Raw genomic sequence first — 15,286 nt, forward strand, 5'->3', positions numbered from 1 at the left:
AGCCCATACAATCTCATAGACACGCGCCAATACACTCTCTGAAATCTTCTCCCACGCTCTCACCACTCCTAAACCCTACCCATAGATAACATTGTCAGACCTCCCTGTTCCCTGGATACTGCTCTGTCCCCCTCTCAACTCACCACTGTTATATTCCACTGTCCCATCCCCTAATAATATCCTACATTTACTCTGTCTTATATAACTCTTCACATTGTAACCCATTATTGCACTGCAACTGATTGTACTTCCATTATTTACAATGTATGGTAAGCCACACTGAGCCCGCAAATAGGTGGGAAAAATGTGGGATACAAATGCAAATAAATAAATAAATAACCACCTATTGCTACTGATGTGTTGCAGGTTCCAATTACTGAAGTGATTGAAAGCAGCCCTTCACCCTCCCTCCAGTATCCTTCATATTTCAGTCTCAAGCATAGCAGAATTCCAAGCCAGGCCATGTCAGTCAATGGGGGAAGAACAAAAGCAGGGACTAATCCATTTGGAGGAGGGAAGGGTACACAAAGGCCTGGGCAGTACAGCAGTTGGTCTGAGCCTTTCAAAGTCCCTAAATTCCTAGGGAAATTAACTGCATTCAGGTTTTCACAGAAGATTAGTTTACAAGCCTGTGGCAGTTTGGCACTTTTCGGCTTTAGGGGCTAAACCAATTGATGTTCCCACAATCCCTACAGTGAGGGAGTCACCTGGTAGTTAGAAGCATGTGCTAGGAACCAGGGATCCCAGGGTTCAAATCCCAGGAGTGTGCTTTTCGACCTTGGGAAAATCACTTCAACAAGTCTTTCTTGCTTCTTGTACAGATTTAAGAGAGTAAGCCCTCTGGGGACAGGGAAATACCTACCTGACTGCAACTCACCTTGAGCTAAGAGCTAAATGCAAACCACTGATTTTCCTACCACTAAAAGGTTAATCAGTCAGAATTCTATTCTAGTATCTACATCCTCCCAGCCCAATATAAACCCAGCTGATGAAAATACACTGAACAAAGCAGGGGTGTAGCCAGACCTGCCATTTTGGGCGGGCACAGAGTTAACCTGGGTGGACCTTTCCCACCCTCACCCCTCTATATATACATACACACAGTGCCGTAGCGAGGGTGCCTGACACCCGGGGCGGGTCGCCGCTGCGCACCCCCCCCCCGGGTGCAGGGCATGGCGCCCCCCCCTCCCCGAAACGCACCCTACCTTTCAGCGGGGGGCAGGCGGGAGGGCCGATCCACCCCCAGTGCACGTCACTGGGAGCTGCGTCGACTCTGCTGCTTCCCTGCCTTCTCTGCCCCGGAACAGGAAGTAACCTGTTCCGGGGCAGAAAGAGCAGGGAACCAGCGAGCCGACACCCCCCCCCAGCGCGTGCACCCGGGGCGGACCGCCCCTCCCGCCCCCCCCTTCCTACGCCACTGCATACACAATACAGTTTACTGTACAACAATTTTTTTTAACCTTCTCTTCTGCCCCTACATCCATCTCTCCCTTTCTTCCCTTCCTTCTGCCCCTAGTCACATGTCCGTCTTTCTGCTTCTCCAACCCAGTTCTGGCATCTTCCCATCTTCTTGCCCCCCCCCCCAGCACCTGTCCCTCTGTCATTTGAACCCGGGTCCCTTGGTTGCACTAACCACTAGGCTGCTCCTCAGACTTGCTTCCTGCTTTCCAAAGAATGCCCATAATACCTGAAGCTGTTATACAGCCTGGTCTCGCCTTTTGGCTTCTCTTTCAGGGAAGATGGAAGGGATTAAGGAGGAGTAATACCTTCTAGTGGTCAGCTGATCAAAGTACCTTTTTGTACCCTGTACATGACACAGGTCTAACTTAGGATGTCCTTCTTGTAGGCTTAGATGTTTCTTCTCCTGAAGATTTGCAAGTGGCTTGTATTTAGGTACGGTGGGTATTTCAGTTTCTCACAAAGTGGAATTTGAACCCGAGTCCCCTGGTTTTTTAAAGTCCATTGCACTAACTACTAGGCTGCCTCCCTGCTCTGCAGGGACATCTGTATGGCCAGTCTTCTAAGAATTCTGCCAGACGGCCTTTTCCCTGATTTTCTTGCCCTTCATATGTTGGTCCATTTGTTTGTAAAATGGTCGTTATGCTGGACATACATCCATCTCACCTATTTGCAAACGGTAAATTCTGATGCATCTCCTGTTGGAAAATACATGCGAAATGGATCTCCATTTTGAATGTTATGAGCTGGACATCTCTATGCCGACCTGGATCTCCCTTTTGAAAATGCTCCTGTAAGTTTCAGAGTTATATTGCTCTTGAGTTCTATAGAAAAAATTGCATTAATTTCCCTACATAGTTAAGGGATAGGGGAATACCGTAAACTACTGAACAGAGGCCATGTACACAGTTTGTCATTTTGGGCTTGTCCTACTGTGTGTAATTTCAAAGTAGTGTGTACAAACATAAATTTTATTTCTTATATACTTCTTGCAAGTCTGAAAGCTATTGAAGCAGTGTACATTCAGGTTCAGTAGGTATTTTTCTATCTCTGCAGCACTTGCATCTAAGTTTGTACCCGAGGCAATGGAAGTTTAAATGACTTGCCCGTGACCACAAAGAGCCTCTATGGGATTTGAGGCGAGTTCACCACACGCCAACCTTGCCTCACTGCAGATTTTTAAAGTGGTACCCCCTTTTTATATTCCGATTTTGCAAGTCAGGGCGGGGTGGGGGGGGTGGGGGGGGCGCGGTATTCTGTCCGAGGCAGCCTGTTTCCAGCTCTCAAGAACTGAACTTGGACAAGTCTAGTTTAGAGATAACGTCCTGTCTTGCCTACATACACTGTAAACTTTTCAAATCGTAGTAACATAGTAGGTGACGGCAGAAAAAGACCTGTACAGTCCATCCAGTAAACAACATTTCTCAAAACAAAATCTTCCAGTGACTGTCACATCTGATTTTTTTTTTTTTTTTTAAAGCAGATGTGCTACATCCTTTCTGTTTTAGCAGCAGACAATGCCTTGGCAACCCCAGCACCACCACCCACCTCAGGTTCTTCCTACTTAGTGGAGTCCAAAACAAAAGACCATAATTTAAATGCTGACCTACAATTTCTAATATTTCTAAGGCATCATTCCCTGCCCCTAACAAAAAAGGATCACATGGGGCAAGACAAAAACAGGACTTGAGAGATGCCGAAGAGCTGATTAGCAAAGGGGGAGGTAGAAAGTTGTACCCCAAGAAACCCCCCCCCCCCCACCTCTTCCAGTATACTCTACATCACAGTAAAACTCCTTTTCTAACCTTTATAAGCTCTCAGCTGTGAAATACACATTTCAGTTGAAGTTTGGTCTATAGGCATATCACTGACTTGAGCTGCCAACCATTGAAGGCCAAGAGTAAGGGTCCCTCCTCCCCATCATATTTAAATTTAGGGTACACTGGCACCATTTCAAACTACATTGGCTTCCCAGTAATAACCTTCATTCATCAAAAGGACATGGGCAGGGCACATAGTATCAGTTTCCCCACTCTAACGTAGTAAATGACGGTAGATAAAGACCTGAACAGTCCATCCAGGCTGCCCAACAAGATTAACTCATTTTACATGGTATGTGATACTTTATACCAGAGTTTGATTTGTCCTTGCCATTCTCAGGACTCAAGACTGTAGAAGTCTGTCCAGCACTCTTCTTGTACTAAAAGTTCTGAAGCTAATGTCGAAGCCCCTTAAAATTTACACTCAAGCCCATCCATATCTAGTCAGTTACGATCAGGGTGTAGACCATAGAAGTCTGCCCAGCACTGGTTTTGCTTCCCAATTACTGATGTTGCCACCCAATCTCCGCCGATTCCGTAGATCCATTCTAAAACAGGATTCCTTTGTGTTTATCCCACAAATGTTTGAATTCCATTACCGTTTTCATCTCTACCACCTACCCCCAGTGACCCTGACTTCTGCCCTTGCGGGAGGAGGGTAAGCCAGTGTCCATATCTGGCTAACTGGTCTAGTGGTTTTAGTGAAGCAGACGTCAGCTGACAAGTGGACTGTGGCCCCCAACTCATATTACATGGGCCACGTAAGCCCAAATTGAACTGGGTGACCCAAGATATGAAGGTTCTAAACTCTGTGGCAATTCCCTCCAGCCACTTTTCTTAATGAACCAGGCAGTTTAAGGATGTCAGCAGAATACCATGTTGGTGCCAAGATCAATTTGGATTATTGACATGAAGTAGTGCCCTACGTGAGCAAAAGCAAAGGATCGATCGGGTTTCTTCATATAAATCAACAAAAATGGAACCTGCTAAATATTTAGTTGCACAGAGAGAAATGAGATCGTCAGGCTGTGTGTTCTGGGGGCTTTGAACTCACAGAGATTAAGTAAATCAGTGTCTGGAGCAGGGTCTCAAGCTCTGCTCAAGGGCCCCCTATCAGTTTTTCCAGGATATCCACATAGAATACATTTGCATGCAAGTTTACAAAATTCATTAGGTATTCTGAAAGCAGAACTGATTTGTGGCCATTGGCACTGAAACTCCCAATACATGGTCCCATGTAATACCACCAGCCATTGCAGCAGCTTCACTGTCAAAATCTGATATTCCAGTAGTAAGAGCCAAAAGCAGTGACCAGACCAAACCATTTGGAATGACCTCCCAAAAATTGCGAAATCAATCCATGACCACCTGAACTTCAGGAAATCACTAAAAACCAACCTCGGCCCTAAGTAAACCTCCTCACCCAAAGCACAACATGACTAATGATCGTACTGAACAACACAACCTTCATCCCTTCAGACCCCCATATATACCTCATTCGATCACTATACAACTTTGTAATTGTTATCAAGCGACTGGAAAAACGCCTAACGGTACTATGTAAGCCACATTGAGCCTGCAAATAGGTGGGAAAATGTGGGATACAAATGCAACAAATACATTTTGCCATGTTAATTTATACCCAAACCGATCTCTTTGAAAAGCTCGTGAACGAAGTGTTATGCTGTTATGTACCCTTTGTCTAGTAAGAAGGTCTATATGTCATGTACAAAATGTTCAAATTCTGGCTAAGCTTTCTCCAAACACATATCTCAAGGCTAAGAAACTGCAGATTCTCTCTTAAAAGAAGTTTTAGGGGAATTTGTCACCTCATGCATGAAGCTTCATGCAAAAATCATGAAGAATCCATAACACCTTTATGTTATGTTACGGTCAGCTTGGCAGAGTTTAAAAAGGGGTTGGACAGTTTCCTAAAGGACAAGTCCACAGACCGCTACTAAATGGACTTGGGGAAAAATCCACAATTTCGGGAGTAACTTGTATAAAATGTTTGTACGTTTGGGTAGCTTGCCAGGTCCCCTTGACCTGGATTGGCCGCTGTCGGGGACAGGATGCTGGGCTCGATGGACCTTTGGTCTTTTCCCAGTAGGGCATTACTTATGTAGACCAAGAATTTTTCACAAGACAAACCATTTTAGTACCACTTCTAGAACAAAGCTAGAAAACATGTGGGATCAGTTTTGATGTTTGGGGCAGTGCGCACCATAATAGGGAAATCCATTCATTTCAAGTCCTTTTTAACCCAGAACAGGAAACCAAAAAAATCCCAAATGTCTTATTTGTGTGTCAGCAATAAGACCACACACACTATTGCCGACATTTTCCCCCAAAACAAAAGAATGGAAGAGTAAACGACCTTGGAAACTAAAAACCAAGAACAAAAGCATCACCATACTGGAACACATCGAAGGCCCATCAAGCCCAGTATCCTGTTTCCAACAGTGGCCAATCCAAATCCAGGTGTAAAAATAGATTTTATGCTACTTATCCCAGGAATACGCAATGGATTTTCCCAAAGTCCAAAAGGGGTCAATATTCAGTCAGACGGCAGCCAGTGCCTAAATTAGACCTGTCTATTCAGTTCCAGGTATTGACATCAATCCAGGTCTTTGGTAGTGCCAAGAAGTTCTCCAGGTACAGCATAGAAACACGATGGCACGTGGCCAAATGGCCCATCCAGTCTGCAACCCTTAACTCTTCCTTTTCCTAGGCGATCCCACATGGTTATCCCATGCCTTTTTAAATTCTGACCCAGTCCTCGACTCCACAACCTCCACCGGGAGGCCATTCCACGCTTTCACCACCCTCTCTGTGAAATACTTTCTTAGATTATTCCTAAGCCTGTTCCCTCTTATCATCGTGTGCCCCCTCATATCTTCAGTTGAAAAATGTCACCTGCATGGCTAACCCTGCAAAGTTAGGACTATTTTTCTGGCCCTACTTGCCCAGTTAGCTGCGCAGGCACCAGCACTGAAAAATCACAAGTGTCCACAACTCCCCAGTTCCATCCAGACTCTCCCAGACCACCTTGGCACTAGAGGCTGACAATTTCAGTTTCGGCACTGAAACTGGACCGAAATCAAGGCTTGGGTTTTGGATGAAGATGTCTGTGCATATTTGGCTGAAACCCAACATTCACTCCCCCAACTCCACCTTGCCATCCATGAGCCCCTTCCCTAGGCCTACCTTAGAAGTCCTGGTGGTCTAGTGGTCTCTTTGTGGGCAGGAACAAACCCTACTCATTCCCACCCTGTGCCACTGCTCTGATGTAATGGCTGCCAAGACTGCCATGGGAAGTCTCTGCAGTGGCCCAGGGTGAGAATGAGCGAGGTTTGTTCCTGTCCATGAAGGACATAAGACCAATGCTTCTCAACCCAGTCCTTGAGGCACACCTAGACTCATCAGGTGTTAGAGATATCCACAGTGAATTTACATACCATCTCATGCATATTCACTGAGGATATCCCAAAACCTAATGGGACTAGATGTTCCTCAAGGACTGGGTTGAACAGTACTGCACTAGACCAGGGCTTCCTAAGGTAAGCCTGGGGAGGGCCTACAGGTGGTCAAGTAGGATGGGGGGCAGTTTCAAGTACAGTTTTGGTTTCTGCTGAAAGTAAAAGGGTCCAGTTTCAGTTTCATCAGAAACGGAAGATCCTGGGTTCAGGTCAGGCTCAACCTGGCACAAAGCCGTTGACTATCCCCTCCCACCTTGCCCAACGCAATTTCACTGGCGGGAGCCTTTGCTGTTAGATTAAGCCATTTTGAATATCAAGGGGCTGTACACCACTTCACCATAAAACCACTTCTACACAGATTTATAAATTCTGCAGAATTATGAAGGACCAAAAAAAAAAAAAAAAAAGCTGAGATCTACAAAAAGCATCACAAGCTGCCTGCAATTTTCTAAATTTCCTCTACAATTAGCCAGCAAATGATGGTGTCGCATTTCAGCCTTATAGCTCAGCTTCGCCTCCTGGGTGATCCTGACATGCAAGTTGTAATCTTGAAAGGGATGAGAGTTACCATGGAAACAGGCAAGTTACTCAAAATTCCACAGCAGCATCAAGTTGCAAGAGCTGATTTACAAGGAAGACCACTCGTCTACCTGAAAAACAAGTAGGTCCATAAGCAAAAAAACAAAAGGGATTTTTTTTGGAAGCATTTACTTTACTTTTGTTGGGGGGGTGGGGGGGGCGAAGGTGGAAGAAATGGACTGTCTGAAACTAGATGCAAATACACTAGGTCATAAATTTAGCTGGAACAAGTTACCTTGGAAGGGTTCAGAGAGCAGTAGATACAGGAACCCTCAGTAGATGATGGAGATGTTAAGAAATAGAAGCACAAGATCCTTAGCTTTCCGGGGTGAAAGTAAAGTAAACCTTGGGTTCAAGTGGTCTTGAAACAACCACTGGATTGTCCTCCTAGAGACGGACCAAAGATCAGTTGGACCAACTTAGTGGGTAAGATTCCTTTGTTACATCTCCCTCTAGCTACCCCCTTCAACTGTGAAATTTCACAACCATTAAAATGGAAGCCAAGCAGGTGCAACAGGGTCCCTCCACCACTTAAGACCTGTTGTAGCTGAACTGGCTACCCCTTACTCTGACCCCCTCCCCCATATATGGAGTAGAGGATTGGCCTATTGGTTAGAGCACGGGTCTTGACATCCAGAGGCGGCCGCTTCAAATCCGGCTGCTGCTCCTTGTGATCTTGGGCAAGTCACTTAACCCTCCATTGCCTCAGGTACAAAATTACATTGTGACCCTCCAGGGACAGAGAAATGCTCAGTGTATCTGATTGTACCTCGCCTTGAGCTACTACTGAAAAAGGTGTGAGCAAAGTCTAAAATAAATACGTTGCCATTTCATTTGTCTACATCACCTAATACTCATCTTTCTGAAGTGATCTCACACCCCCTCACAGAAGAAGGGTGGATAACTCCTAGATAACAGGTGCCCCAGAACTCAAACATAAGCAGCCATGATGACTCAGGCAAAGAACACCAAGCCCAGCATCCTGTATAACAGTGGTCAGCCCACCAGATCCCAAGAGTAGATCAATTTCTTCTAGGTCCACCTTGCTATGGTCTTTCCTCCATAAATTGCCCAAACCTTTGAGCCTCACGATAGTTGCAGGTGCCTGCCTGCAACCCAAATCTGGAGAAACTTTGCTAGAGACCAGATAGGATGGAAGAGTCTGTAACTGGAAGGAAAGGCACAAAGCCTTCTTCTCCTGTCCCTTTTTGCCCCCTCACCCAACCCACCTTTCACGTTCTGTTGCTTTCATGATCTGCCTCTTGATTTTGTTTGCTCCCTCTGACCTCGTGTCTTTGTAAGTCACTGTGGTGTTCTTTCAGCACCAACGGTGGTTATCAAGCTTTATAATAAAAAGCTACAGCAAACGGAGATAACATGGCAAATAATGGCAGATGTGTATTGTCCATCTAGTCTGCACAACAAGACAGCCAGAGGAGACAGCAATGCGAGTGCTTGAGCATCCCCAATATTAAGCAAATGACTTACCAAGGCGGGCCAGGTTTAGTATCCTCAATCATTTTGAAAAGTGGGTTTCTATGGTACTCACATATATTACACACTGGCATAAAAAAACACGGCAATATACCATCATGCCAACCACATACAGGCAATCTTGGAACATAGTACCACAACAGCATAAGAGGTAGGTAAGTAGGCCTGCCTGACGCTGTCTAGTGCTGATTTCAATTACACAGTCAAATTCTGGGACACACCTAGAGCAGCAGAGTTTGGGGGTGGTGGCAGCATGGGCTCTGGAGCACATGAGAACCTGCCACCAAGCACCCCCCTCCTGCACTGGCCCTGAGCTAGAGGGAGTGCAGCATGGGCTCTGCAGGCACAGTCCTGCAGTGAAGCTCTGCCATACTCCCAAATCCCCTCTGACAGAAGTCTGATTTGGAGAGAGCTGGACAAGACAACCCATGAGCACGGGCTTGTACTTACTGATCCCACTCAGGGCAAGTGCCAGAGGGGCATCAGAAACCGAGAGAAAAACAGGAGGGATGCTGGCTGTGAGGTGGGAGTAGAGAATGGGAAATGCTGGCCATGGCCGTGGGGGAGGGGGGGGGAGAGAAGAGACGGGGAACCCTGAGCCACCCCTGGAGGTGAGGACACACTAAAGGTTAGCTTAGGACATCTGATGTCCTTGGACCAACCTGCTCCACAGCTTCAAGTCAGCTTTGGTATCAGATGCTTTGCTAGGAAAAAAAACACACACACATTTTGTGCATCATGAGATTTAGTTACATCTCTTTCCTTCCCAGAGAGGACAAAGAAAACTGCATGTATTTTAATTCTAGCTTTGCAGTCTCCTCAGTGCCGGGAGAATAATCAGCCAGCCCCTACATGAGCTGCTAGAAGAGGCAAACCACATACTGATGTGAAAAGCCCGCTCCTTCGCTCCCCTCCCCCTTCTGTTTGATGTTCAAGAGCAGATGCATGTACACACCTTGTTTTACAGCCTGTACAATTGGTCTAGAATTGTCTTAAAGCTCTTACATTAGTCTACACAACATCCTGACCACAACATCCCCCCCCCCCCCCCCCACCAATTCCCTGAAACTTAAATGCTACTCACTGCCTAGGTATAATCATGCTGCGAGTCTCTGAGCACATAGGGAGTGGAATGAGGTGAGGGCTGCTGGAGACATAACCCTACAAACACAGCGTCAAAAATGAAGAGAGCTTAGGGGGAGGGCCAGACAAAGTCTGCTGCCCTTATCCGCAGGTCCACAACAGCAACATTAATACAGATCAGATGAAAGTGGACACTGCTTCACATCTGGCTTCCTCTTCCTTGAGTATCCAAGTGAGACTGGAAACACCCTGGACCTGGAGCCTCCGTTCTCACATCAGCATCCTGCCCTCCTCCTGGGAAGGGAAGGCAGGCAGGAACCATTTCACAAATGCTCCAAGTCTGCCAGATTTCAATGTTTGATATCTTTGGGGGAGGGAGAAGAAGGTAGCATTAAAAAAAGAGACAGGCTCCTCTCTCTTCTCCGCCCCCCCCAACCATTGCCACCAAATTCTGCAGATGAATCACAGAAAAAAAAAAAGCCGGTCAAGACAATAACAGGGGGGGAGGGGGAGGGAAGAATAACAGCAAAAATTATTAACTCTGCTGCAGTTTTTAGACTGGGTCAGATTCATCCCGCGAGGCGTTTCTCCTGAAGAAACATTGCCAGCTCATTCTTCTACGAGTGGATTTACACAGAACACAATTTGAATTTTTAGATTTTAAATGGATTCATCTTTTCCAAGAGCAAGCTGAAGTACAGTTGACAGTAAGCCCTCTTTGGGTAGGAACCTATAAGTTGTAGATGAGACAATGGAGGGTGAAGTAACTTAGCCAAGGTCATAAGGATCATTAGTTGGAGATATCTATTCATTTTGAATTTTAGCCACATGGTAATAAGCTATTAACTAGGGTTACCATCAGGCTTATTTTCGAAAGAGAAGGACACCTATCTTTCGACACAAAATCAGAAGATGGGTATCCTCCTCACAGGGTCGCCCAAATCGGCATAATCGAAAGCCAATTTTGGGCGTCCTCAACTGCTTTCCATCGTGGGGACGACCAAAGTTCATGGGGGCGTGTCGGAAGCATAGCGAAGGTGGGACTGGGACGTGCTTAACACATGGGCGTCCTTGGCCGATATTGGAAAAAAGAAGGGCGTCCCTGACGAACACTTGGGCGACTTTACTTCGTCATTTTTTTGTATTTTTACGACCAAGCCACAAAAATGTGCCCGAGATGACTACCGGAGGGAATTGGGGATGACCTCCCCTTACTCCCCCAGTGGTCATTAACCCCCTCCCACCCTCAAAACGTTTTTTAAAAATATTTTTCCAGCCTCTATGCCAGCCTCAAATATCATACCCAGCTCCATGACAGCAGTATGCAGGTCTATGGAGCACTTTTAGTGGGTACTGCAGTGCATTTCAGGCAGGCGTACCCAGGCCCATCCCCCCCCCCACCTGTTACACTTGTGGAGGAAACAGGGAGCCCTCCAAAACCCACATCTAGGTGCCCCCCTTCATCCCTAATGGCTATGGTAGTGGGGAGTGGGTTTTGGGGGCTCAGCACACAAGGTAAGGGAGCTATGCACCTGGGAGCTTTTTCTGAAGTCCACTGCAGTGCCCCCTTGGGTGACCAGCTGGTGTCCTGGCAGGTCAGAGGGACCAGTGCACTACGAATGCTGGCTCCTCCCATGACCAAATGGCTTGGATTTGGTTGTTTCTGAGATGGGTGTCCTCGGTTTCCAATATTGCCGAAAACCGGGGACGACCATCTCTAAGGTCGACCTTGAGAATTGGGCGTCCCCGACCGTATTATCGAAACGAAAGATGGACGCCCATCTTGTTTCGATAATACGGGTTTCCCCACCCCTTCGCGGGGACGTCCTCAGGCGCCCCGTTCGATTATGCCCCTCCACGTGTCCTGTTTTCCAGGATACCACGGGACATCCAGGTGGGGTGTCCTCCCTTCTCTTACTTTATCATGCCCTGGTGGTCTAGTGGCCTCTTCGGGGTAGGAAAGGACCCCCCCCCCCACTCTTTCCTGCCTGGTGCTGCTTCTCAATGGCTGCTGAGGCTTCCACAGAAGTCTTGCGAGGTCACCGCTTGAAGTCTGGGCAGTTATTTTGAAGCGGCGCTGGCAACACCATCAACGGGCAGGAAAGAGTGGGGTCCTTTCTTGCCCTGAAGAGGCCACTAGGCCACCAGGGCATGATAAGGGAGGGGATGTGGATCATGGACAGGATGTGGGTAGGGGGTGAGGGAGGCTTTCTTGGTGGGGGGGGGGGGCAGGGGGGAATCAAAGCGACTCTGTGGCATGGGGTGGGGAGGGGCGTGGCATGGCTGGGTGGGGAGGGGGCATGGCTATTGGTGTCCCTTTTTTTTGTCAAGGCAAATATGGTAACCCTAGCCATTACAGACATTGTGTAAAAATATGCACATCCATAACCAGTGGTTATGGGAGGGGGTTAATAACCAGCGCTGCGTATGCCTTGTAGTGCTATAGAAATGCTAAATAGTAGTAGTAGTAACCAAAAGAACTTAAAAGTTAAGGAAATGATTTACTAGCCTCTGTTAAAGGAACTTAAAATATTAATACATATTTAAGGCAAGTCTCATTATCTAGTTACCAAGTACCTGTGTTAACATGTTAGTAATTGAGGCTACAAGTTGGAACTCATGGATGGTAAGTGACCTGCTCTAAGGTAAAACTTGTGTCCTGCCCCTGTTCATGCTACTTCAATACCATATTTATGTGTACAAGTCTGAGACACGTTTAGGGTTTCTAAACATAAGACATTCATATGCTCAGAAAATGGGTGCTTACGTTCATCTGTTCTTACTTACACCACAGAAAGGACTAAAATTATGCTTTTGGCATTGTGGGCAGGACAAAAAGACTAACGCATCGCCCTAAGATTCTCTTTTAAAGCAAACAAAACATGAAAATGGCTTATGTAGTTTACTGGGATTCAGGTTTTGGTCCCCCATTGTAGAGGCTGGTAGAGGAAAGGGGACCCAGCCAAGAATTCATCCCATCAACCGCTACAGAAAGCGAATATTTGCTTTGTCTGGGATCAATGTGGGTCATTGTGCGTCTCCCACAGCACAATGAAGCCTTCAGTATTTAAAAAGGTTTATGTAACATGGGTCAAAGTTACCCTAAAATTAAAAAAAAATAGGAAAGCGAATTTAGGATTTCACTGCTCCACAGCCGATCCTAATTCTGTTTCCTGATAGTAATGCCATTTTCTTAGTCTAGCCAAAAAGACAGCCTGAGCTGTAACCACAACCTCTGGAGCCACATTCAGAGAAAGGCTTCATTGCCACCATTTTCTACCCTTTGGGCTTTATTTTCGGTTTTTTTCAGTGGGGATCAGGGCTTAGTTTTCATTTTTAAAACAGAACCTAGGAAGGGTTTTTTTTTTTTTTGTTTGTTTTTACTGCTTCGCATCCCAGAAAATGTGAATAAAATAAGACGGGAGAGGCCAAGCGAAAAACAGATCGGGGGGGGGGGGGGAAGAAGGGAAAGGGGATCCGGGGTGGGATGCATGAGTTTGCATTAGAAAAAGCTACATTTTTTTTTTCGCTACAAAGAACAAAGATTTCTAGGTTTTCCTCAGTAGCAATGGCCACTGTAGGACCAGAAATTGCTCCCCAACCCCGCGCGCACATTAAGCCACGTTTTAAAAAAAGCATGTCTTAGCTACAAAATCCGTTTTAGCACGCATTTTCCAGACGCCTAAATTAAAGCGCAGCTCAATATGTGGCTCAAAATCGTTGCTCCCCTCCCCCACAAAATAATGAGGCAGCAAAAAAAAAAAAAAGGGCAAGTCACGCTGCTCATGCAACTCACTTCAACGTGGTCCAGACCAGGATAAAGAGAATGAATGGAGGGGGAAGGGTGGAGGGTCTTTACCTTGCCTGGTGGACACGTTCCTGTCATTGCCAGCCATCAGGACCACTTGAGGATAACTCTGCTCCAGTACAAACAGCTCGTCCTTGCCCACTTTGGCGTTCTTGCCCGCCTTCAAGGTGCCACTCGGTCCCGACGGGGCTAAGTATTTGCCCTCGCAGTCCCGGAACGCCACCTTGCCCGACCTGAACTCCAGGGTGTAGCCCGTTCCTTTCTCAGGCTTGTCCACCAGCTTACCATCATTCTTCAGGAACCTGTTGTCGGAGGTCTGGATGCTGTACCTCTGCTCCTGGAAAACCAAGGTGATCAGGGAGTCCACCCCCCAGGGCACGTCCCGGTCCACGGCTATTTCTTCTTGCTTGGAGCTCAAGTGGCCATAGCGCTTCCTGGTCAGGCTGTAGATGTTGACCTGAGGGTGCATGGCAATGTGGACGCTCCATTTCTCGGCCAGCGAGATGGTCTGAGCAAAGCAGGAGATCCTGTCCTCGGTGCCCCCGAAGTACCTCTTGTGGGGGTCAGACTGCAAGGACCAGCGGCCGTCGTCGTGGGCGACTATGAGAAACCTGCAGTCGCCGCCGGTGGCCTCGCTGTCACAGGTCACGTTGCCATCCTTATCGGCGGCCAGGTATCTGCCCAGGTGGCTCTTCAGGAACACCACGTTGGAGTCATCGCCATCCTGCTCCAGAGTCCAGATTTGCTTTTTCTTCATGCTGGTAGCCGAGGCGTTGACCTTAAAGCCGAAGGCTTCGGCGGTCAGATATTTGTTGCCACAATTGATCAGCCCGAACTGGATCTGCAGAGAATTGGAGGTACCGTTGGCCGTCATGATTACAGGCAGCGGCCTTTGTTCGTCAAGCTAGAAAACACTAAAGCCCTTTTTTTTTTTTTTTTTTTCCTGCCCCTGCAAAGCTCAGCCTAACTAACCTCGACCCTCGCTTCTGCAGCCTAAACAAACCCCGGCTTTACCGGTCCCAGCCGCATCCTATATAGGCAAGATGACGTCATGGCCACGGCCCCGCCTCCAGTGCGGAGCTGGTTGAAACGTTCTCCGAGCACGGTTTTAGGGACAAGCAAACGACTGATGCAGTGCGAGGCTGCTGCCGGTTTAAGGCATCATGGTTCCAGCTAGGACTAGTATCAAAATACAAAATAATGAGCCTCTGTGCAGTGGCTACTACTGAGACGACTCACTAAACAAGCTGCCTGTAGGCAAAGTTCTTTTGATTAGGCAACTGAAGACATTTGTGAGTCAGTTTCCTCCCTTCAACAGGTTAATGACAAACGGTGGGAACAGGTCTTCCAGGCCAGCATACTTGAAATGAGATTTGAAATCTTTTATGTACCCTTTGACAGTAATTTATTTCATTTACATTTGTACCCTGTGCTTTACCACTCATGGCGGGCTCAATGCGGCTTATATGGGGCAATGGAGAGTTAAGTGACTTGCCCAGAATCACAAGGAGCTGCCTGTGCCTGCAGTGGGAATTGAACCCAGTTCCCCAGGACCAAAGTCCACC

The 15,286-nt window shown here is 47.0% G+C and overlaps 1 protein-coding gene across 1 annotated transcript in view; it reads right to left on the reverse strand.

Annotated features, from left to right (window-relative positions):
- The window catches only part of FSCN1 (fascin actin-bundling protein 1), a 49,138-nt gene extending 34,420 nt beyond the window's left edge, over positions 1–14,718 (reverse strand). Inside the window, exon 1 of the mRNA XM_030211974.1 lies at positions 13,773–14,718. Coding sequence (XP_030067834.1) covers positions 13,773–14,595 — 823 coding nt within the window. The 5' untranslated portion in view covers positions 14,596–14,718. The remainder of the gene's footprint in view (positions 1–13,772) is intronic.
- Between the last annotated feature and the right edge of the window lie 568 nt (positions 14,719–15,286).

This window comes from Microcaecilia unicolor, chromosome 8 (assembly GCF_901765095.1).
Source record: "Microcaecilia unicolor chromosome 8, aMicUni1.1, whole genome shotgun sequence".
NCBI classification, from domain to species: Eukaryota; Metazoa; Chordata; class Amphibia; order Gymnophiona; family Siphonopidae; genus Microcaecilia; species Microcaecilia unicolor.